This window comes from Bufo gargarizans, chromosome 4 (genome assembly GCF_014858855.1).
Source record: "Bufo gargarizans isolate SCDJY-AF-19 chromosome 4, ASM1485885v1, whole genome shotgun sequence".
Taxonomy (NCBI): domain Eukaryota; kingdom Metazoa; phylum Chordata; class Amphibia; order Anura; family Bufonidae; genus Bufo; species Bufo gargarizans.
Genome location: NC_058083.1, coordinates 210,302,970 through 210,329,307, shown reverse-complemented (window position 1 = coordinate 210,329,307; position 26,338 = coordinate 210,302,970). Strand labels below are relative to the sequence as shown.

General features: G+C 42.6%; 1 protein-coding gene across 2 annotated transcripts in view; it reads left to right on the top strand.

Moving 5' to 3' along the window:
* The window catches only part of LOC122933689 (probable cation-transporting ATPase 13A4), a 322,029-nt gene that overhangs the window by 140,681 nt on the left and 155,010 nt on the right, over positions 1–26,338 (top strand). For both annotated transcript variants that reach the window (XM_044288647.1, XM_044288646.1), the window contains exons 11-12: positions 539–696; positions 22,428–22,616. In XM_044288647.1, coding sequence (XP_044144582.1) covers positions 539–696; positions 22,428–22,616 — 347 coding nt within the window. The remainder of the gene's footprint in view (positions 1–538; positions 697–22,427; positions 22,617–26,338) is intronic.

The following is a 26,338-nucleotide window of genomic DNA, read 5'->3' as shown; positions in this document are numbered from 1 at the left end:
AGGGATTGTAACTCTAAAGTGGCACTTTTATAAGGACATATCAAAGGTTTAGATTGGATGAGCACTGACAGCCCCACTAATCTTTAGAACAAGGGGAGTTGCCTGAAAGGAAGAGAGATGAATTCAATAAAAAGTCTATGGGCCCGTCTCCCTCCTATCTCATGTAACGAGGAGAGAGAGTATGATATGCCCATGCTTATCTCTCATTGTTCGAGAGATCAGTGGAGTCTCACTGCTCACACCCCCGATCTAAACTTTTAATATGTCCCTACAACATCTCAAAAGTTTGTTCAAGGTAAAGTGACACTTTTAAATATAATATAAGGTAGTTTAAATTGAAAGGGGATTTCCCATCTCTAGGAAATTCCATGAATTTAATATGTTTATTCACAGTTTTTTCCCTGCATGCTTATATGGATGTGCAGGGAATTGCAGAACAACTATCGCTATATATAATGGGACAACTCCTTTAAAAGATGCAAGTTTGGAAAGTGTTATGAATTGTACATTTTTTAATAACGGTCTTCTTTTTATTTAGGATTCAATACAGCAAAGGGAGATCTAGTAAGAGCCATTCTATATAACAAACCAGTGGATATTAAACTACATAGAGAGGCCATTAGGTTTCTCATGTTTCTTTTGATTTTTGCTATATTTACTGTTGCCTATACTGTAGCAGTGCTCAAAATTAATGGGGTAAGTATTTCTGTTTGAGCTGTGAAAGCAAAATATACACAATATATGTATCATTTGATCATTATGACATTAGTCCTTGCTCTTAGTAAATGTGTTTGTGCAGTGACTGGGCCACAGGGGTTTGCATGAGTGTGGGTGGCTGGATGGGTGCAGTAGTTATACTCAGTTCTGAAGCTCCCTGAGTTGGCATGCAGTGACAAGAAGGGTGCTCTGGTTCTTCCCTTCTGGGAACACTCTGGTTCTTGGGATCCTCCTGTCTGATCTCAGTTGAGATGCCCTTGATGTTAAAGGTTTTACGGTGCCAAGCAGGGTCCTTGTTGTTGTGGCACCCGTCCAACTTAACAGCAAATGATTCTTTACTGAAAATTTGTAAAGTAATTACTACTTTTTGGTGGTATTACTCTCTTTTATAAAAGTAGAGAAATTGAAATTTGATAATTTTTCCACATTTTTGGTAAATTTGGTATATTTTTATAAATAAAAATGAAATTTTTTGACTCATTTTTACCACTGTTATAAAGTACAATATGTGATGAGAAAACAATCTCATAATGGCCTGTATAAGTAAAAGCGTTTTAAAGTTATTACCACATAAAGTGACACATGTCAGATTTGCAAAAAATGGCCTGGGCAGGAAGGTGAAAACTGTCCCGGGGTTGAAAGGGTTAACAGTGACCTCCACAGCAGCCTGCTCCCTTAACAGTAACATCCACAGTGCCTGCCCCTTTAACAGTGACCTCCACAGTGCTCGTCCCTTTAACAGTGATCTCTACAGCAGCTGCCCCTTTAATATTCCCCCTGCCCTCTTAACAATGACCTCCACAGTGCCTGCCCCTTTAACAGTAAACTCCACAGCAGCTGCCCCTTTAATAGTGTTCCCTTAACAGTGACATCCACCACAGCTGCCCCTTTAACAGTGGCCCCTGCCCCCTTAACAGTGACCTCCACGGCACCCTAACTCTTTAAGACTAGGGCTACATGACGACATTTAGTCGCACCAATGTGGCCCAACAATTTTTATAATGATAGGCTATGGTGTCGCACTTCGACACGTGACATGCTGCGACTGCAACGCGACAGTCGCAAAAAATCCATCCAAGATGGATGCATGTAGCAGTGTAGTTGTGCCATATTTGTGGAGCGACTTATTATCGTCGTGTAGCCCGAGACTAAAGAAAAATGGCTGGGTTGTTATGGACTCTTTAACAGTGACTTCCACAATGCCTGCCCCTTTAACAGTGACCGCCCCTTTAACAGTGACCTCCACAGTGCCCATCCCTTTAACAGTGACTTCCACAGTGCCCGTCCCTTTAATAGTGCCCGCCCCTTTTAACAGTGACCTCCACAGTGCCCGCCCCTTTAACAGTGACTTCCACAGTGCCATTCCTTTAGCAGTGACCTCCACAGTGCCCGTCCATTTAATAGTGGTCCCGGCCCCACCATGCATGTAGCAGTGTAGTTATGTCGTCATATGACTGAATATTTAAGGATCTGCAAACTGCTAAAAGCTGTGATCGGTTGTTATGGCAACCTGGAGTAGGACCTGTGAGCTTCTATTGGCTAATAAGGGACATGTAACCGTGTCTATGGCAGTTCGGATTTAAGTGAAAGGCTTGCTGACTTCTACTGGCTAATGCAGGTCATTTTTGGGGAAAATCTCAGGAACGGTAAGTCCTAGAGAGGTCTAAAACCTTTGCGGACATCTGGTGTACCATTGTGCCAAATTTAGTGAAGTTCGGTCCAGTTGTTTGGACATAAAGAAGATCCAGACAAACGTCTAGACAGACAGACAGACAGAAACTCATATATATATATATATATATATATATATATATATATACTGTATATGAGACTAGACAGGATATTTACCAATTGAAATTGTCTTCTTCCAGCCTCACTATTTGTTAGCCAAACGTACATATATACATGAATAGTAATGCCTTCTAGTGCAATGTTTTGTTTTTTTCTAGTGTAATGCTTTAGTTTAAATGTCAGTTCTTGTTCCTCTGTCCATGGCATCTAGGATTGCTCCAAACAACATTTCATTGTATTGCGTATTGTACAGTGACAATAAAGGCATCTTATCTTATATAGCATAGAGGTGCAGAAGAAGATCAATACTAGAGCAGTATGTAGAAGCTGAAAGTTTGCTCTGTCTTAATATACAAATCAATTATTGAAATGGATTTTGATAGTTTGGGTTTGTATAAGCCATACTTTCAACAAATTACATTTTCCCCTTGTATTGATCATGTGCATAGCTACAATTTACACTCACCTAAATAATTATTAGGAACACCAAACTAATACGGTGTTGGACTCCCTTTTGCCTTCAAAACTGCCTTAATTCTACGTGGCATTGATTCAACAAGGTGCTGATAGCATTCTTTAGAAATGTTGGCCCATATTGATAGGATAGCATCTTGCAGTTGATGGAGATTTGAGGGATGCACATCCAGGGCACGAAGCTCCCGTTCCACCACATCCCAAAGATGCTCTATTGGGTTGAGATCTGGTGACTGTGGGGGCCATTTTAGTACAGTGAACTCATTGTCATGTTCAAGAAACCAATTTGAAATGATTCAGGCTTTGTGACATGGTGCATTATCCTGCTGGAAGTAGCCATCAGAGGATGGGTACATGGTGGTCATGAAGGGATGGACATAGTCAGAAACAATGCTCAGGTAGCCCGTGGCATTAAAACGATGGCCAATTGGCACTAAGGGGCTTAAAGTGTGCCCAGAAAAAATCCCCCACACCATTACACCACCACCACCAGTCTGCACAGTGGTAACAAGGCATGATGGATACATGTTCTCATTCTGTTTACGCCAAATTTGGACTTTACCATTTGAATGTCTCAACAGAAATAGAGACTCATCAGACCAGGCAACATTTTTCCAGTCTTCAACAGTCCAATTTTGGTGAGCTCGTGCAAATTGTAGCCTCTTTTTCCTATTTGTAGTGGAGATGAGTAGCCCCCCTTTCTTTCCCATTCTGACATTCAGTTTGGAGTTCAGGAGATTGTCTTGACCAGGACCACAACCCTACATGCATTGAAGCAACTGCCATGTGATTGGTTGACTAGATAATCGCATTAATGATAAATAGAACAGGTGTTCCTAATAATTCTTTAGGTGAGTGCATATTAATCCTTATGTAAGAATTAAAGTTAATAGTTTTCGGCATTTGCAATAGACAGGTGTCCCCTGTCTTCTTTTCTCTTCATCTTTATGATGGAAACACTTTTGCTGAGTTTAAGGCAGGATGTGCCATCCTGCCTTAAATGGTGCACATTCAAGCATTGAAAATGAACTCCTATACTACTTTATCGCCCACTTTCATGCATAATTTACTACTAAAGATAACAAATAAATAATAAAGTCTAGGTCACATCCAAAATGTCTTCTAAGAATCTGGCTCAATAATCCTTAGCAAACTTCAAAGTAAATTATTGCAAGTGTGAGATAATAAACATATTCTTCTCAATTCCTCTGGTTAACATAAACTGGTTATCTTACTTTAGAAAATATCTTTTAACATGTAGACAAAATTAATACAAGGCACTTTCTGATTCATGAGATTACTTTTTTTGGACTTCCTTTTGCGGTGTGCCAGACCTTGCAGGGGAATTATGCGTGAGGTCATGGTGTGAGCAATAGGTGGGCCAAGGTAAATACAGTTCTGGTTACTCACAGTTATGTCATCCCTGGACAGGCTCGCATAAGTGAAAAAGAGAACGGCACAGGGATTCTCTGGGGCACACTCTGGTGTAAGGGACACTGGCCAGATGTAGGTTTGAGGTGCACTTGGTAGTCTATATTAATGTGCCAGTGGCTAGGTCCCTTGTAGTTGTGACGCCAGTATGGAGGTACAATCATTTACTATAGTGTTAATAGAGGAACTTGAGTCTGAGACAAGCAGGATAAAATTCCAAATGGCACTTTACTAATGATGACTCTTGATTACAACACAACCAATGCATTAAAACAGTCTCTTGATACAATCCTGCATTAAGCACAATCTCCCATGCATATGGGGAAAGGGAAATACAAATCCTCAATGAAGTACAGGCTCTAGTAATACATAAGAAAGCTACTGCTCAGACTAGGCTGGTAACAATGAAAGTCTTACACTGGTCACAACTCCGGCCTGATCCTAATCCTTGATTAAAGTTGCTTTTCTAAATCCTGAAACTTCTATTCCAATGTTGTTCTGACAGTTGGCCTGACTGTCCTCAAGATTTAAACTGGAGATGTAGATGCTTCAAGCTATTTCCTACACCTACTACAAAAGTGCATAATAAGTCCTCAGGTAATGACTATCTTGCTAATCCTTTGTTTTGCATAAACGGGATAATTCCTTTACCACCTCAGCTCCCCTAGTTTAAACACCCTTAATGACCAGACCACTTTTTACAATTCTGCACTACACTACTTTCACCGTTTATTGCTCGGTCATGTAACTTACCACCCAAATGAATTTTACCTCCTTTTCTTCTCACTAATAGAGCTTTCATTTGGTGGTATTTCATTGCTGCTGACATTTTTACTTTTTTTGTTATTAATCGAAATTTACTGAAATGTTTACAAAAAAGACATTTTTCACTTTCAGTTGTAAAATTTTTCAAAAAAACGACATTTCTATATAAATTTTTCTCAACATTTTTTTGCCATGCCCCTCACGAAATACCTTGGGGTGTCTTCTTTCCAAAATGGGGTCACTTGTGGGGTAGTTATACTGCCCTGGCAATTTAGGGGCCCATATGTGTGAGAAGTACTTTGCAATCAAAATGTGTAAAAAATGGCCTGCAAAATCCGAAAGGTGCACTTTGGAATATGTGCCCCTTTGCCCACCTTGGCATCAAAAAAGTGTCACACATCTGGTATCACCGTACTCAGGAGAAGTTGGGGAATGTGTTTTGGGGTGCCATTTTACATATACCCATGCTGGGTGAGAGAAATATCTTGGCAAAAGACAACTTTTCCAATTTTTTTATACAAAGTTGGCATTTGACCAAGATATTTATCTCACCCAGCATGGGTATATGTAAAATGGCACCCCAAAACACATTCCCCAACTTCTCCTGAGTACGGCGATACCAGATGTGTCACACTTTTTTGCAGCCTAGATGCGCAAAGGTGCCCAAATTCCTTTTAGGAGGGCATTTTTAGACATTTGGATCCCAGACTTCTTCTCACGCTTTAGGGCCCCTAAAAAGCCAGGGCAGTATAAATACCCCACATGTGACCCCACTTTGGAAAGAAGACACCCCAAGGTATCCAATGAGGGGCCTGGCAAGTTCATAGAAATTTATTTATTTTTTCGCAAAAGTTAGCGGAAATTGATTATTTTTTTGTTTTTTCTCACAAAGTCTCACTTTCTGCTAACTTAGGACAAAAATTTCAATCTTTCATGGACTCAATATGCCCCTCAGCAAATACCTTGGGGTGTCTTCTTTCCAAAATGGGGTCAGTTGTGGGGTGTTTGTACTGCCCTGGCATTTGAGGGTCTCTGCAATCATTACATGTATGGCCAGCATTAGGAGTTTCTGCTATTCTCCTTATATTGAGCATACAGGTAATGAGATTTTTTTTTCCGTTCAGCCTCTGGGCTGAAAGAAAAAAATGAACGGCACAGATTTCTTCATTCGCATCGATCAATGTGGATGAAAAAATCTCTGCCAAAAAAAAAAATGGAGGGGAAAGGCGTCTGCCAGGACATAGGAGCTCCGCCCTACATCCATACCCACTTAGCTCGTATGCCCTGGCAAACCAGATTTCTCCATTCGCATCAATCGATGTGGATGAATAAATCATTGCCGGGATTTTATTTATTTTTTTATATATATATACAAAGTGTTTGCCAAAGCATAGGAACGCCGCCTCCTCCTCAGCTCGTATGCCTCGGCAAACGTATCTGTCACTGCAGAGGAGAAAATCCCGTCTTGCAGCGCCGCATACACCGACTTGCGTGTAATCTGACAGCAGCGCAATGCTTCTGTCAGAATGCACATCGGTGCTGCAGCTAGTAGATCGGTTGGTCCACCTGGAAGGTAAAAAGACAAAAAAAAAAAAAATATGAAAAAAGCAGGCCACAACGCAATAATTTTATTAACTTTGGAACAGAACATGTAACTTTAACTTTTTGAACTAAACATTAACGTGTTTGCTTACTGGTGTTTTTTTTTTTTTTTTTTACCTTTATAGAACAAACCTCTCCTTCCCCATGGGTCAATGTGCAAAGCACAAATCGCCCAAAGATGTGGCGAAGTGCGTTATGCACTTTGTCCCATGTGAAAGGAGACGTTTGCAGCAGCTGTGAGTGAATGGGCCCTAATAGCCCTGTGTGCCTATCCTGGTGAGATGATCCCTATGCTAGGTGTACCTGTGTGTGGTACTTTCGGAAACACTCCCCTAAGCATAGGGCAGGGTGGTCAGGACAGTCAGGACAGAAATAGCGGGTGTCACGCCTTATTCCACTCCTGCTACAGACACGACATCTTTTTCGGGGTGACGGGTGGGTTGAGGTACCAGCAACGACATTGGGGAAATGTCGCTCGTGTAGACGGCTAACTACACTGGTGATGGGGCCACGGAACCTCCTGGATACAGGAGGTTCTCGATGATCTCTTCCTGAAATTTGAGGAAGGATCCAGTTCTCCCAGCCTTACTGTAGAGAACAAAACTATTGTACAGAGCCAATTGAATTAAATATACAGACACCTTCTTATACCAGCGTCTGGTTCTGCGGGAAACTAAATACGGAGACAACATCTGGTCATTGAAGTCCACCCCTCCCATGTGGAGGTTATAGTCGTGGACTGAGAGGGGCTTTTCAATGACACGGGTTGCTCGCTCAATTTGTATTGTCGTGTCTGCGTGAATGGAGGAGAGCATGTAAACGTCACGCTTGTCTCTCCATTTCACCGCGAGCAGTTCTTCGTTACACAGTGCGGCCCTCTGCCCCCTTGCAAGACGGGTGCTAACGAGCCGTTGGGGGAAGCCCGCGCGACTAGTTTGCGCGGTACCACAGGCGCCAATCCGTTCTAGAAACAAATGCCTAAAGAGGGCCACACTTGTGTAAAAATTGTCCACATAAAGATGGTACCCCTTGCCGAATAAGGGTGACACCAAGTCCCAGACTATCTTCCCACTGCTCCCCAGGTAGTCAGGGCAACCGACCGGCTCCAGGGTCTGATCTTTTCCCTCATAGACACGAAATTTGTGTGTATAGCCTGTGGCCCTTTCACAGAGCTTATACAATTTGACCCCATACCGGGCGCGCTTGCTTGGGATGTATTGTTTGAAGCCAAGGCGCCCGGTAAAATGTATAAGGGACTCGTCTACGCAGATGTTTTGCTCTGGGGTATAAATATCTGCAAATTTCAGGTTGAAATGGTCTATGAGGGGCCGAATTTTGTGGAGCCGGTCAAAAGCAGGGTGGCCTCTGGGACGGGAGGTGCTGTTATCACTAAAGTGCAGGAAACGCAGGATGGTCTCAAATCGTGACCTGGACATAGCAGCAGAGAACATAGGCATGTGATGAATCGGGTTCGTGGACCAATATGACCACAATTCATGCTTTTTTGTCAGGCCCATGTTGAGGAGGAGGCCCAGAAAAGTTTTAATTTCGGAAACTTGGACTGGTTTCCACCGGAAAGGCTGGGCATAAAAGCTTCCCGGGTTAGCGGTTATAAATTGTGTGGCATACCGGTTTGTCTCTGCCACAACTAAGTCTAAGAGCTCCGCAGTCAAGAACAGCTCAAAAAATCCCAGGGCCGAACCGATCTGAGCTGTCTCAACCCGAACTCCAGACTGGGCGGTGAAAGGGGGAACTACAGGTGCGGCTGAAGTTGGGGACTGCCAATCAGGGTTTGCCAGCACCTCTGGGATTCTAGGGGCTCTATGGGCACGTCTTTGCGGTGGCTGCGACGGGGTCACTACTGCACGTGCCACCGTACCAGCTTCAACTGCCCTTCTGGTGCTCGCTACTTCACCATGTTCTACGGCAGTGCTGGTACTAGGTCCAGGAAGGGCTGGGCTGCTGGTGTATGCCTCACCACGTAATCCGACAGCACCAGCCCCACTCTGCTGCTCTTGAAGCGGATCCTGCGCAACCTGCGGTCTAGCGACACGGGGCCGGGTACGCCTGCTGCTATCAGGGACCTCAACCTCCTCGTCCGAACTTTGGGTCAGAGAGCCACTGCTTTCTACAGGTTCGTATTCTGACCCGCTGGATTCATCAGATGAGGGTTCCCACTCCTCATCCGACTGGGTAAGAAGCCTGTAGGCCTCTTCAGAAGAATACCCCCTGTTAGACATGTGGGCAACTAAATTTCGGGGTATTCCCTGAGACTACCCAAGAAAAAAAAAGCAAGCCTGTCTTACAAATGGGAGGCTAGCGAAGTACCGGAGGCCGCTGCGGTTGATAAAAAATATCAAAACTGATTTTTTTATCGCCGCAGTGCGTGTAAAGTGAATGTGCAGCGATCCCCAAAAAATTTTTTTTTGTCACTGCGGTGGGACGGGCGTGGGCGAACGCACGTGTGGGCGACCGATCAGGCCTGATCGGGCAAACACTGCGTTTTGGGTGGAGGGAGAACTAAAGTGACACTAGTACTATTATAGATCTGACCGTGATCAGTTTTGATCACTTCCAGATACTATAAAAGTACAAATGCTGATTAGCGATACGCTAATCAGCGAATAACGGACTGCGGTGCGGTGGGCTGGGCGCTAACCGATCCCTAAACTACCTAACCAAGGGGCCTAAACTATACTGAAACCTAACGGTCAATACCAGTGAAAAAAAAAAGTGACCGTTTGCACTGATCACTTTTTTCCTTTCACTAGTGATTGACAGGGGCGATCAAAGGGGTGATCAAAGGGTTAATTGGGGTGATCTGGGGCTAGTATGTGGTGTAGTGGGTACTCACAGTGATGTGTGCTCCTCTGCTCCTCTGCTGGAACCAACCGACCAAAAGAAGGAGCAGAGGAGCACAGCAGCCATATAACCCCATCATATTTACTAATATGTGGGGTTAAATGGCTGCTGATTGGTTTTTTGAAAATCAGCAACCTGCCAGCCAATGATCGTGGCCGGCAGGCTGCTGACGAAATACTCTGCAGTGAAATGCCGGCCCGCGATGCGCATGCGCCTGTCTCGCGAGATGACGCACGGATGCGTCCAGGAGGAATAAATCAACCACCTCCCGGACGCATCCGTGCGTTATGCGGTCGGGAGGTGGTTAATACATGATAAAAACACGTTTGCGGGGCCCGCGGTCACTTGAGTGGGACACTGCATACCCCCGTAGTATAACATGGGTCGTCCCCGACACATCCAGTAGTAGGAAGACGGTCATCAGAAAAACACCAATACATACGCCATATACAATCACCTCCAAAAAAGAGCAAATATAGATATGGACTTTGCAATGTAATACAAATAAATTTTAGGCAAATATGTCACATATAATAGATATATATATACACTCACCTAAAGAATTATTAGGAACACCATACTAATACAGTGTTGGGACCCCCTTTTGCCTTCAGAACTGCCTTAATTCTACGTGGCATTGATTGAACAAGGTGCTCATAGCATTCTTCAGAAATGTTGGCCCATATTGATAGGATAGCATCTTGCAGTTGATGGAGATTTGAGAGATGCACATCCAGGGCACGAAGCTCCCGTTCCACCACATCCCAAAGATGCTCTATTGGGTTGAGATCTGGTGACTGTGAGGGCCATTTTAGTACAGTGAACTCGTTGTCATGTTCAGGAAACCAATTTGAAATGATTCGAGCTTTGTGACATGGTGCATTATCCTGCTGTAAGTAGCCATCAGAGGATGGGTACATGGTGGTCATGAAGGGCTGGACATGGTCAGAAACAATGCTCAGGTAGCCTGTGGCATTTAAACAATGGCCAATTGGCACTAAGGGGCCTAAAGTGTGCCCAGAAAACATCCCCCACACCATTACACCACCACCACCAGCCTGCACAGTGGTAACAAGACATGATGGATACATGTTCACAGTGGTAACAAGACATGATGGATACATGTTCTCATTCTGTTTATGCCAAATTCGGACTCTACCATTTGAATGTCTCAACAGAAATCGAGACTCATAAGACCAGGCAACATTTTTCCAGTCTTCAACAGTCTAATTTTGGTGAGCTCGTGCAAATTGTAGCCTCTTTTTCCTATTTGTAGTGGAGATGAGTGGTACCCGGTGGGGTCTTCTGCTGTTGTAGCCCATCCGCCTCAAGGTTGTTTGTGTTGTGGCTTCACAAATGCTTTGCTGCATACCTCAGTTGTAACGAGTGGTTATTTCAGTCAACGTTGCTCTTCTATCAGCTTGAATCAGTCGGCCCATTCTCCTCTGACCTCTAGCATCAACAAGGCATTTTCGCCCACAGGACTGCCGCATACTGGATGTTTTTCCCTTTTCACACCATTCTTTGTAAACCCTAGAAATGGTTGTGTGTGAAAATCCCAGTAACTGAGCAGATTGTGAAATACTCAGACCGGCCCGTCTGGCACCAACATCCATGCCACGCTCAAAATTGCTTAAATCACCTTTCTTTCCCATTCTGACATTCAGTTTGGAGTTCAGGAGATTGTCTTAACCAGGACCACAACCCTACATGCATTGAAGCAACTGCCATGTGATTGGTTGACTAGATAATTGCATTAATGAGAAATAGAACAGGTGTTCCTAATAATTCTTTAGGTGAGTGTATATCAGTAGTAGTTTGGTGTGAATAGTGGGCGTTGACATTGTTCAGTGCTTGACGGGGAAATATGGGCGACGATCATCAATAAGAGCAATAAAAAGTCCATGGCAAGTAAAGAGTCCCAATTAGCATTGGTATATATCAAAGTGCAAATATAATATTATAGCATATAAAACCTTTAAGAAAATAGTTTAGTGCGATGATCACAGAAAATGTCTTTCTGGGCATATGGCTTAAAACATTATAAAACAGGGTCCATTGCAAAAATCCCTAATCAACCTGAAAAGGGGGTTAAAAGGGAAAATGTGCAAAAACAAACAGGCACAACGGTGATGAATAGTACTTGTTGCTCAGTAGGGAATCCTGAAACAGGCACAATGTGGCATTTGGATCAAAAGAGTGAGTGTAAGAACTTGTCACTAGCCGTGGTGAACTGGCAGCAGCTAAACATTGTAGCAACAATGGAAATCCCAAACTGGAAAAATAATGGAAAATTGGATTAAGTGAGCAGGCCTATTCACAAATAAGTGTCCATTCCATCCTGGTCATCAAATATGGTGAATCCAGGCTCTGCTTTTAACTGAGGTCGGTAATTTGGATCAAATAAAGGGTTCTCCTTTGTAATGGTGTTTGCTGGCAAGTAAATTGGAAAAGGACCTACCCATTGCATTGATTCTTTAGGTTGTGGGTAAGATGCTCTTTGTAGACGGACCCGGCTGGTAGCATAGGATAGTTTTCTTACAGATGCTGAAATCATAGGCTCATCAGGGATAGCTTTTGTATTTAAAGGTACAGTGTCGATTGGCTCTGATGTAGCAGAGTCCATAGGAGTGTGGTTTTTCTCAAGTGGCTGCATTTGTTCACACTCACCATGTTGAGTCTGGTCTGTCTGGAGTGCAGCAATGCGGCATAGATCTTCTTGATGTATCTCCAGTCTAGCAATCCTATCTTGTAGATTTTGGGTTTTGGCATCAAGCTCTGCAGCAGCAGTTTTCATCCTTTCTTGGCGCAGCTGATCAAAGTATGCACTGAACCGTTCCTGATTCAAAATGTCCTCAGGTGTTTGGACTGCGGCAGCTCTGGTGAAGGATATGGGTTGATAGGGCGCTCCAGTACAGTGGGTTGCCAGAAAATGTTGGTTTCAATAAAGGTGGCTTTCTCTTGATACGTGTTATGGATCGGCTTACTCGTCCTCCCAGTTTTCAGACTTAGGCCGCGGGCGCGTCACATCTGTGGCGTAGGGACCTCTCCGGCCCTCCGCAGGGGTAAATTCAACGGGCTCACCTTCTCGGAGATTGTGCATGTATCCCGGCAAGTAGCTCTGCTTCACCGATCTGCGGTTTACGAATAGATCATGGCCAGTGGTAAGATCTTTTATGAAGTCGAACCCACGATCCTTGTCGAAGGTGATTACAGTGCCCGACCTCTGTTCCAGGCTGACATTCTCTTGGGTCCACATGGATGGCTTTAGCAACTTCTTTGAAGTATATCTTGGCTTGAGTCGTCTTGCGTACCGCAGCGGCACGTATCTCCTGCGTTCAAGTAGGCCATAAGGGATTCGGCCTTTATTCAAATTTAGGCAGGGGCAGGGCGGCCTCTCCGGTCCTCGACAGTAAGCTGGTGGCTCACCCATTTTAAGTACTGCGGCTCCGAGCTGTGCATCGGCAGGTGCTGGAGTCTTGTGCACTGCTCAGGTTCACGTCATTCCTGGGAGCGCAGTCTCCGGCATACTTTCAGAAATCAGGACATGCAACACTCCTTTCTATTGCTCAGTCAGACTTCCTCCCTTTCTGGCACGCCCCCTAGGTAATCCAGCATAGGGGAGGCAGTGCACATATTGTAATCCATGCAAATGAGGCTTGGTCTGTGGTGCAGCAGAAATATTTCTACAGGTTTTTTTTTTCAAATGCAGAGGCGCCAAGTTGTTTCGCTTTTAGGGGGGAGTGTATTTAGTTTTTACCGCCAAGCTGCTCAGTGATGGCGCAGCAAACAATTACAAGTCCTTCGGCGGCCATTTTAAGTACAAAACAGTCCATTCAAATACAGCAAGCAGCGCTACTGACTTTTCAAAAATCCACAATTTTGCAGGTTTTGTTGTAGAAGAATAGAGCAATACATCCAGACAGTCTTTAAGCAGTTTTAACAGTACCTTGGCCAATAGAAGCAATAAAAAGTTGGGGCTCATTCACAATAGACAATCCACAATAAAGCAGGGTTTTGCAAGTCCTGTTCACACACAGCGCCAATTTCAATTATTGCAGTGCACAAAAATACAACAATCTCAAATGAAAGCACCTGTTTTCTTCACAATTTTAACAGCGCTCCGAGGTTCACTTTTCACACCCAAACTTGTTATAATGCGGACACATTCACTCAGATGTTTGTGTACATTACCGGTCCGGTGGGTGTTGTGGCTGAACAATTGGAGTTTCACTGCTGGACTGAGGAGTCGGCGTTGGATCTTTCAGCGCGGAGTATGTGTCCGCATTATAACAAGTTTGGGTGTGAAAAGTGAACCACGGAGTGCTGTTAAAATTGTGAGGAAAACAGGTGCTTTCATATGAGATCTTGAAGAGGTGTGGATCTGCTGAGCAGGACATTTTCTTTACAGATACGCTGCTTTATATGAACAATCTGTTCACTTATAACCAAGTGCAATTATTGAAGTATCATATTTATTCTGCATTTATATGACTCTGGTTTTAATATGTATCCCTTATGGTATGGATTGCTGATTTTGTATCTATCTATCTATGGATAAATAGGTTTTCTAAATATTAATAAATATTTATTGTTCAGTCCACATTGCCCCAGATATTTTGTGTGCTCTCCATCTATACACAACAAATGAATCTTCTTGCTACAACCTTGGGCGGGTTGTGGAGTTAGCACCTATATATATCCACTCACCAAGTGTAGCCACTACTACCTTTACTATATCTCCTACACCTACTACAAAGTTGCCTAATAACTCCTCAGGTAATGACTATCTTGCTAATCCTTTGTCTTGCATAAACATGATAATTCCTTAAATACTCGGCTGCATGCAGTTTAGACATTGGTCACCCTGGAAAAGCGATCTATAGGAGTGGATTTCTCACCTCTAGGTAGAATACTTGAAGGCCTTAACCCTGGGCTATGGAGCTGACAGGGACAGAGTAGAGAGGCTAGGAAGAAACCTCCCTCCAGATATTTAGCTACACGGCTGTTGCTTTCTTGTAGGCTCATGAGAGAACTGCTTCCAACTGAACTCTCACTTGGATTGACCTGAGCTCTTCTGAACTGGTTTGGATTGACCTCAACCAGCAACTGAACTGCACAGTTCTGCACAGCCCAACTTAGGTCTGAGCTAAGCTATATATACACACTGACACTGCTCCATCTTGTGGAGAAACAAGTGTAGTGCACCCTGACTAGGCCTGTGTAAAGGATATTTACATATGGAATCACATTGTGACATGGAGAATATGACAGGAGATAAAATACAAAATACAGGCATATCACATGACATTAATACATGATAAAAACACGTTTGCGGGGCCCACAGTCACTTGAGTCGGACACTGCATACCCCCGTAGTATAACATGGGTCGCCCCCGACACATCCAGTAGAAGGAAGACGGTCATCTGACAATACTTCCACTAAACTTTTAATATGTTTGAGGCCCGTTGTTCTGGTCCGCATTCCTTTTAATGTCCGCATCCGTTGCTCCATTACGTAGCCTCGCTAAAATAACATAACATGTCCTATTCTTGTCCGTTTTGCGGACAAGAATAGGCATTTCTACAATGGGCAAATTGCAGAAGGCACACGGGCGGCTTCCGTGTTTTGCAGATCCGCAATTTAAGGACCGCAAAAAACGAAACGGTCGTGTGCATGAGGCCTTAGGGACATATTAAGAGTTTAGAGCAATTGGGGAGGGGAGTAGTTAGAGAGGTCTGAGCACTGAGACCCCCCCATCGATCTCTTAAAAGAGGGGAGAGAGGCATGCTGTTAGCATGCTTTATCTCCATGCTGCATGAAATGGCAATGAGACAGGCCTACAGACTTTCTATTGAGTCTTGCTTCCTCTTCTGCAGTGAAGACAGAGAATGTGCTAATCGACTTCTTCTGTCCATCCATTCTGGACCAATCTAAACTTTTAAATTATGTCCCTATAATATTTGAAAAGTTTAATTGAAGTACTGTGTCACTTTAAACTACTAATGCAGAAAAAGTTGATAGATGGTCTGAAGACTGAAATTTATTTTAAAAAAACCTCCATCTCCAGAGATGCTTAGACATTGCTTCGCCAGAAAGCTTAGCTTGGTGTGTATAATTAGAATCTGCTAAACTGCCTGATAAGCTATTGAAAATACTTTGACTTCAGTGAAAGGTCAGTAAACATAAACCCCTAAACAGGTAAAAAATAATTTATTTTGTCTGTATGCTATACAGCTACCTGTATTTTTATTCATATACAAATGAGCAGGTTGGGGCACCAGGAGGCAGGGCTGAACCCTTTAAGCACTTTGTTTTGTAACACCCCCTGTGCTCTGCACACACACCCCTCTCCTTGATTGACAGGACTGGACATGCTGAGGGCAGAGTTGTGTCCTAGCATCTACATATCACATGCTCTATGTACTATAGCTTCACCACATTGAGATCTGCTCAGAAAACTGATGTTTTTTTTTTCACTTTATAAGACACACTCCCCCCCCCCCCCCCCCCCGAAAGTAGGGGGAAAATGGCTGTGCGTCTTATAAAACGAATACTAGTGAGCGCTACTAAATATGGGCTACTATCCCATAACTTGGGAGACAGAATGGAGATTTATCTAGGTATATTTTGTATTTAGCAATCCCTCTTACAGTTCTATATTCTATGTTAACCAGCTTTCTTGTAACCCTGAAAGGAAATATTGACACTATTGCATAGAGTTGTTAATGTTCCTGTGTCTCGGGGGGCACCCAGAGGGTCGGGGGCACCAGCCTCCTGTTTGTCCTGATGTATATCCACTTTACATAAGTCAGCAGCGAATGTACAAAAACCAAGTAACAAATTTTGAAGTCCAACAGTTTGGTAAAGTTGGGTAACAAGTATAACAGAGGTCACATTTGGTTCATACATTCAGTTTACACAGTATTGTGTACATTTAGACTATAGATTACACATTTGTATAGTGTCAGGACAACAATTTTGGTTCCAGCATACCTACACATTGTGGACACAGTTAGAACATGGTGCAGTACAAGGAGTGGTGAGTACAGCCAGCGCTAACAGCGCTAATTTCACTGTTCCCTGCACCTTCAGCATACAAATACGCTCTTACATAAGGGGTACGCTCATTAGTATTTGCTTTATAAGATGCACTTCCATTTGGTGGAAAGTATGTTGGAGATACGTATCAAACAAGTATAGGGAATAACAAATTGATTTCAAACAGATTCAATTTGATCCAAAATTTCTAAAAATTCAAACCAACTCCAAATTAAGGGTTTTATTTGGGGGAATTTCCAAAAATTGCATCAGCCATTAGTAAAGACTAAAAGGAAATATTGCATGATCACACCATCTGGCGTTTGAAATTGAGATCCTTTTTTAGACCAATTTTTTGCATATTAAAATCCTGCAGTGCAGTTAATTTTTTGTTGTTGTTGCCACCAGCAACTGTGCATTTATCTGCAGCCATATTTGATGGTATCACTTTAAGAGTATTTATGTTGGTTTAGCATTAAAGTGCTTGAAATTAGCTGCATTCCGTCCCATGAGACCCCAGAGTGTCGTCATCATGGTTTTAGGTCACTTGGAGCACCTTTGAGTTCAATTTATTTGGGTTTAAATCGAATTGCCCAACCATTTCGACCTAATCAAATCTGAATAAAATTTCAAGAAATTGGCTCATTACTTATAGGGATTTTATCTCATATTTGGCGGCACTTTCACCTGGCGAGACCCTTCTGGACTGCAACAGAATGTCTTATAAACAAAGTATGTTATTCTAATATACAAATATCCATTGAAATGATAGCCCATCTTCCACCTGTCTAATAAAATACTAGTTATATGTCTCATTGATGTGGCAAAATACTTAATCCTCTTACCATGCTTCTAAACCCCCAAACTGACATACATTAGACTGAGATAGTCAAATTTGTCAGCTGAAAGGAATGGACCAATTAGCAGAACCAAACACATGATGAGTTTTTAAAAGTCTGGAGCTCATGGCTAAAATATTTCAATGGTGGTTGAAAGAAAAAATGGTCTATCCGGTTAACTTCACAAGCCAACTAAAAAGTCCTCACTTGTTAAACAAAGCTGATAGCTTTAATAACTGTAAAGGATATGGATACTTAAAAAAAAATAAAAAATACAAATTTTTTTTTTTTTGCTTTCTGCATGCTCGATTTATAGATGTGCACCTGCGAATGTGCTTGTCTAAATTTTCTTGTAGTAGAGATGAGCAAAGTTATTAAAAATTTGATTTGGCTGCTTCACCAAATTTTGCAAAAAAAATCTATTCATTACGAATTACTTAGTCACGAAGCACATTCCATTGTATGTAATGGGGGCAATGACGGGGAACGACGATCACTCCACCTTCTGTCATTGAATCCCTCGGATGCTACGTTCATCTCAGATAGCTGCATCTGACATTAACATTGTGGCTTTTCAGTGGTAAAAAATATGTGGTAAAAAAAATACATACTCCCTTCATCCATTTGCTTGTGGGGAGGCCTCTCTGCAATCAAATAGATGAGGTGAGAAACTTTTTTTTTTTTTTTTTACCGCCATTTCAGGAAAAATTACAAATGCCACAAAGCTTGAAGAAATTCGGCTTTGTGGCAAATTACATTTTTCATGAAATTCGGATCAAAGTCATTATGTTTCACTTCAATTCACTCAAAACTAGTTATGACCTTTTAGTAATTTAGAGATAAGGTTACCGTATAGTATGGGATGCCCTGAAAGCATATCTGAGGGGGGGTCTTTATAAGCGAGATTGCGGCAGTAAAGAGAACATTTAAAAAAAAAGAGGAGGAACTGGCCAAGGCTGCTGCAGACACAACTGAGCGATTTTCCAGTCAACCTACTGAGTATAACAGGGAAGAGATGCAGAGGGCCAGTTGCTCCTTGGAAAAATATATAATAGAGAAAGCAAATCATAGAGTATTTTTCAAGGGCTTAAAATATTTTTCGGAGTCTGGACGTCCTGGTAGGCTGCTAGCTAGGATAATCACACAACAAGACAAGAAAAATCAATCTATTGTCGCTATTCGTAATATAGCGGGGGAAATTATAACAGATCCAGAAGGAATCAGGGACACTTTTCTACAATATTTTATTCAGACATACAGTCCGCCTTCTGGCCTGTCACCCGACCTGGCGACGCGGTTCCTGGAGAGGATTTCACTTTCTACTCTAAACGAAGCCCAAATAGAATATCTGGAAGAGGAGTTGTCTCTTTCGGAGCTCCAGGAGGCTTTGGGATCTGTCTCGGGGAATTCGTCGCCAGGTATGGATGGTCTTCCATATGAGGTCTACCGCAAGTACAGCGATGTGATTTTCCCTCAGCTGTTAGAGGTCTTCTCCCAGGCAACACAGGCAGGGAGCTTACCATGTACTATGATGGAGGCTCTTATCGTTTTAATTCCTAAAAAGGACAAGGACCCGATAGAAATGAGCTCTTATAGACCAATTTCGCTACTAAACACAGACGCTAAGTTATTATCCAAAGTTTTGGCTAGGAGGCTTTCACGGGTCATATCCACTATTATCCACCCAGACCAAAATGGTTTTATGCCCAAAAGGGGTACCCATCACAACCTGCACAGGCTATTTATGAATATTCAGTCCCCGGGGTGCGGCGCCCGCTCCATCCTGTCGTTGGATGCCACCAAAGCCTTCGACAGGGTGGAGTGGACTTTTCTCTGGGAGGTGATGAAAAAAATGGGCTTTGGCCCTAGATTTATGGCGATGGTTCAGTTATTATATAGCTCCCCAGCTGCTAGGATCAGGATTAACGACACGATTACAGAGAGCTTCACCTTAGGAAGAGGCACCCGTCAAGGATGTCCTCTCTCCCCTCTTTTGTTCAATATTTATATTGAACCTTTAGCAGCCAGTATAAGGCAGGATCTGCAGGTGGCCGGCTTCGGTATAATGGGGAAGTATGACCGTGTATCTCTTTACGCAGATGATATCTTGGTTTTTCTTCATCAAACAGAAACCACTCTCCCTCGTATAATGAATTTGGTTGGTTCTTTCTCTGCTCCGTCTGGCCTGGAGATCAATTGGGAGAAGACTGTTCTCCTCCCTATAGACGAGCTGCGAGGCGATTGGGATAACCAGTTAACAGTCTCTGAATCAATAAAGTACCTGGGGATTTCAGTTTCTGCCAAACCTCAGGAATATCTACAACTTAACTTGATTGCCCTGCTGATAAAGTTGAGGGCTAAAATCAAGATATGGCAAAAAATTCTGCATACAAGAGCTGATAGAATTTCTCTAATAAAAATGGTAGTACTTCCCCAGGTTCTTTATGTCCTGCGCAACTCACCTGTATGGATCGCAGATAAGTATTTTAGATTGATAGAGCGGATGCTTAACGATCTATTATGGGGGAGGAAGCGTGTTAGATTGAAGGCGCTTTATTTCTCCATGCCTTATAACCAGGGAGGCCTTAATCTCCCCTATTTTAGGGGTTACTTTATGGCCTCTCAACTCTGCCTTTTTAAGGACTGGGAAAATAGCAGCTTTTGCAGTAAAGTGGTGAAAGACTCAGGTTTTACGGATTTCCTTACTGTATTGGAGTCCGACTATTTATCAAATATACAGACCGGGCATACACTTTTCTGCAGAATGGCTATAAAGACCTGGCGGGTTATTAGGAGCTGGTGTGGAGTTAAGGCATCACTTATATGTACCCCACTATGGCATAATCCAAAGCTTTTGAATTTAAGGGACTTGAATTGCTGCCAGTATTGGAGGACTAGGAATGTTGAGTACTTACATCAGGTGGTTAGTGGTGGACAAATTCTGTCCTCGATGGAATTGGGGCAAAGGGCTAATCTGAGTGAGGTGGCCTGGTACGCATATTTTCAATTGAGGTCTGCACTTTCTAGTACTTTGAATAGTCACCTTTTTCTTATAGATACTCCTGAATTTTTACACGATTTAATTATTAAGAAACCCGCCACGAAAATTAAAATATCACATTGCTATAGACACTTAATGAAACATTTTTTTTTGGGTCTTCTTTCACCAGGACAGAAGTCCTGGTCTTCGTTACTTTTAGAGGTGGGTCCCCCAGATTGGGAGAACATAGGGGAAAGTTTAAAATATGTTTCACACAATTTTAATCACACTGTTGTACAATTTAACATTTTGCACAAAATATATGTGACACCTATGTGGTTATATAGAAGAGGACTTAGAGCCTCCTCCGATTGCCCACGCTGTGGCGACTCCGAGGCAGACCACTTACACCTGTTTTGGGACTGCCCAATGGTGGGCAGCTATTGGAGATCGGTCCAGACCACTCTGGCTCGTAAACTCAACATTGCTGTTCCTCTGTCTCCCAGGATATGGGTCTTGGGAGACTTATCGGAGGTTAATTATCAGCCCATAAAACGTAAATTATTGATTAAGGTTATGTTCTTGGCCAGGCTTCTTGTTTCCAGGTTATGGTTTAGTTCCTCCGCTCCAGATTGCAGCAATTGGCTGGCCTTGGTAGAGAAAGTGAAAAGCTATGAGAGGATTCTGTATAAACAAAGAGGATCCTATTTAAAATGGGGTAAACTGTGGGAAGACTGGGATATGGTTAATTAATTTGGATTTCATTTATTTATTTATTTTTTTTTTTTTTTTTATATATATATATATTTTTTTTTTTTTTTTTTTTTTTTTTTTTATGTGTGTATATGTATGTGTATGTGCATGTGTATATATGTATATGCACGTATGTATGTGTGTGTATATGTGTATGCATGCATATGTACCTTTTTTTTTTTTTTTTTTTTTTCCTCCTGCAAGGTTGGGAGGGGGGGGGGGGGGGGAATAGATGGGGTGGGCCGGGGATGATCTTAGACTTTATAATATTATAAATGTTATGTGGATATGTTTTTTTGCACTATAAATAAAATATATATATAAAAAAATAGAGATAAGGTTACCGTAATTAGATGACTGGCACAAAGTGAAAGTACAATTAAAACAGCTAGACAAACAACCCTTTGTGACAGACTAGCTGAATATTTTTAATAAACACCCTTGGAAAAAATGATTTTAGCCCAAAACGAATAAAATGCACACATTTTCTACCTCATACTTCCTTCCCTCCTGTTTTTCTTTCTTATTTTTAGCCTTTAGACTTCTTTTTTTATACTGCTCTTTACTTAAAAAAATAAAATAATAAAGAGTAGTAGGGTATAGTCACACACAGTGAATTTGTTGCAGACATTTCTGCGAGTGAAAATCTGTTTATACAACTGGATGGGCTTGATTCAGCAACAAGTACATGGATTTCTGCAAGCACCTTTCACAATAAAGGGATAGTCAAAGAAATTTCTGCAACAAATCTGTTGTACCTGAATATACAGTGCTGTTAAAGGGGTTTTCAACTTATCCACTTAGCGCTGTCCTGGGCTATCTTCTATAGAAATGAATGGAGTAGCAGCATGCATGCCTGACTGGCAGCTCTGTTCATATCACGGATCTCCATGTGGTACTGGTTCCCCATTCCCTCAGCAGTAGGAACCCCACAGATCTAATAATTATCCCCTACCGTGTGGATGGGGGAATAACCTCACACAACAGGAACACCCCTATAAGGCGCTGATTTATTAGTGTCTTATGGAAATCACTTATGGAAACAGATCCTGTTGATCTCACTGGAATTTTTTTTTGCACAAAGTCATCTCAGCATACATTGTCATCTGATGTACTCATTACTTTAAAGTTTTCTATAGCATTACTTCTTTTTTTTTTTTTTTTACTTTAGGCCAATGTTCATGACATTGTTTTAATGTCATTTCTGGCAATAACAATTGCTGTAAACCCAGCACTCCCAGCATCTCTTACATTTTGTCTTCTGTGTGGTCAAACAAGGCTGAAGAAACTGGGAATCTTCTGTATCAGTCCTCAAAGGATCAACTTAGCTGGGCAGCTGAATCTTGTATGCTTTGATAAGGTAAGTTTAAGGGCTCATGCACACGGTTGTAGTTTTGGTCCGCATCCGATCTGTGTTTTTTGAGGATCTCATTTGGATCCATTCATATCAATAGAGCCGCAAAAGATGCAGACAGCAGACCCCTTGCTGTCCGCATCCGTAAATCCATCCTACATCCTGTAATAAAATAGAACATGTCCTCTTCTTGTCTGTTTTGTGGACAAGGATAGAATATTTCAACGCAGGAGAAGATATGGCGGAAAGCACTCGGCCAGGATCTGTGTTTTGCAGATCTGGGATTTACAGACCGCTAGAACAGGTTTGCTCATGTGCAAGAATCTAAGGGTACTCTTACATGGTGCAATCTGGCCAAAAAGTCCACATGCAGATTGTCACTAATTGCCAGGCTGCAAATGTACTTTGGCATTTGAAACAGGCAACTTTATTTTGTTCTGTAATTTGTATTTATTTCATTTTTTATGTTAGACAAATGTTGATTGTATTGGCTTTTTAATGTTGGTTCTAGAACTGTTAAAAGCAAAAGTAAGAATATCTATAGCATTACAGGGCAAAAGAATACACAAGAGATAATGAGGTTAAAAATTGATTATATTATTGACCCAAATAAAATAAACAGTCTATATTGTATGAGGTATATAACTTTTAGGCCAAACTGTTTTTGCTTGCAGCTCTACTACATGGATGCTCTTTCATATTTTCACAAAACCATTACCTTACAATCCTATAGTCATCTAACACTAATTCAGTAGAATCAGAATGTGGTCGTCATTTGGATAAGATAATTAACCTGTATTTTGACTGTTTGAAAGTGTCCATAGATCCAAAGTGTTAAGAGGAAGATGTTAAAGAGCACCTGTCAGCAGATTTGTACCTATGAAACTAGCTGACTTGTTGCATGTGCACTTGGCAGTTGAAGTCATCTGTGTTGGTCCCATGTTCATATTTGCCCGCATTGCTGAGAAAAGTGAAGTTTTAATATACACAAATGAGTCTCTAGGAGCAATGGGCTCAGCTCTCTCTGCATCGGTAATGTGGCGAAACCAACCTCGCCACTGGGTTTTGGAGGGGCCTGGTTGCCAGCCTCTTGCCCCAGGATTATGGCCCATACTAAGTTTGAAGGAGAAGACAGCTTAAATCTGTGGAACTGTTTTGGGAAGGAAAGCCATGCTTGCGGCTGGCCAAATGTCACTTTCATAGTATTCCGGAACCCCTGCTTGGATCTGGGTGATTTTTGAATATGTTGTTCAATCAGATCAGAGCTATCCATGGATGTATACATTATGGAGATATGTGGGGTTTTGAGGTGTTTTCTGTGTATTGGGAAAAATGTGTGTGTTCTGTCTGGTAGTGATTAAGTTAGTATGAAAATCAAAGGGGCAGTAACATTTAAAACATGATTTTTATTGATACAACTAAAACATATATAGACCCCTTACAACCATAAACAGACAGACACACTGAGGGTCCTGGGTACATGTGAACCGCTGGAAGGCGGGGCACGGTATACAGGATCCCTTGGGCAAACCCTTATTTAAAGTGTGGACCCCAAGGGTCAGGAGGAGCCACAACTAGTGCTGGGAAAAACCCTGACGTAATTGTCCTGAGTCCCACTTAGAGGACAGGGCAATACATAGTCAGGGTAAAAGAACAAGGATAGATCTTACCGGTATAGAGTCAAACGGTACACGTATTCATCAGACTCGGGAAATAACCAGAAATTAAGTTCTTTAATTATATGCGAGTGGCCTGTGGAAGCTGAGAATTACTGACGTGTACAGCTCCACCCACTTAGCCTTCCGAATGTGCTGATGCGCCCGGCCACCCAGCGTCTGCCAGCCCTGTCCACCCATTGGTTCTTCTCCGCATACTAATTAGATATGACGGCTGACGGACGCTGATACTATGGGGACGGCTCTAACACTCCGGACTGATGACGCGCGCTCACGTGACAAACGCCGCATGCCGCATCATCAGACTGTGACCATGATGTCACCAGACTGCGACCATGCCTCGTCATCAGACTGCGCCCTCCATTACGGACTGGCGCGCGCATGCACAGACTTACTTCCGCCCCCTTCTCATTTAAAAACAGGAGCAGCGCGCCATACAGCGCTGCCAGACGCCACCGGCCTCATACAAACTAACTGACGTCGGTCCAGCCAGATGGATGCCATACGCACCTAGGGTTGTTTGTAAGTAGAAACACTGGATGATATTTGAGTCCCCATGTATATGCCTGGACATTGTTTATCTACTCATTGGCATTAGGGGGTCATCGTGTCTGCCTTTCTTTTCTACTAAGTAGACCTACTATTCTACAGTAGCTTATAGGGCGTCTTTTATTCTTGTGTGTTACAGATATACCTGGATTCTGCCATACGCATTCTAGATATAAAATGACCACGTCATATACCACTGAGTAGTTAGAGGTAGCCAGCACCTCCCTCCCAACTGCCCAACATAAGTATATCTCCTTATGCGGTTTGAGGATGTTCTCAGTGTAAATAGACCTAGTACCTTGAGTGACTCACTTCAGTCTGTCCTTCGTACCCGTGCTCAGTAGTATATCACTGACACTAAGTGATTTAGGCAGCGGTCACCTGAACCAACCCCCGTCCCCTGACGATTCAAGGGGTTGATTATATTATAATTTCCGAGTATGTTCAATTGAAGAAACGCGTAGGGACACACGAACATACCCTCTCTATACCTACGGTTCTGTTATATTATATTTAATTTTAGTTTCACTATACTAGGAGCCCTTTTCACTACCCTGGCAGGGTCTCATAGGGACCTTAGACCAGTGCAAGGTTCCGGACGGGACCACCCCTTGCGGGGCATGGATCCCGTGTTAGGGTATTAGGGTCATAGTAGGTCAAGCAGGGTGCAACAGGGACAGTTCAATTCCCTGTGGCCCTTGACAACGCATGACCTCACCCATGAAGACCCCCCCTACAAAGGGACACCTAATCCACGCGCTGGGAAAATAACTTAATTTCCGGTTATTTCCCGAGTCTGATGAATATGTGTACCGTTTGACTCTATACCGGTAAGATCTATCCTTGTTCTTTTACCCTGACTATGTATTGCCCTGTCCTCTAAGTGGGATTCAGAACAATTACGTCGGGGTTTTTCCCAGCACTAGTTGTGGCTCCTCCTGACCCTTGGGGTCCACACAATTCAAATAAGGGTTTGCCCAAGGGATCCTGTATACCGTGCCCCGCCTTCCAGCGGTTCACATGTACCCAGGACCCTCAGTGTGTCTGTCTGTTTATGGTTGTAAGGGGTCTATATATGTTTTAGTCGTATCAATAAAAATCATGTTTTAAATGTTACCGCCCCTTTGATTTTCATATTACGCTTTCAAGCAGTACTTTGGGGAGAGGTGCGTTTGCACCGTTCTCACCTCCAAAGGACAACTTTACTTTTTTTCTTGTAGTGATTAAGTTAGCCCATTATGCTTGGTAATTGTATTTTGTTGATTGCGTCAGACAATGCCAGTGTGTTAGTTAATTGCGTCTCAGACAATGCCAGTGTGTTAGTTAATTGCGTCAAATACAATGCTCATTGTATTTTATTGATTGCGTTACAGACAGAGGGAAGGGGGTTTTGTGTACAATTGCTGGGAAGGTTTCAATACTGTAAATGCATGTGATTGGCTAAAATATAAACTGTCACAGTCTTCTACAAGGGCCCCAGGGGGAGTGTCCCTTGTTAGGAGA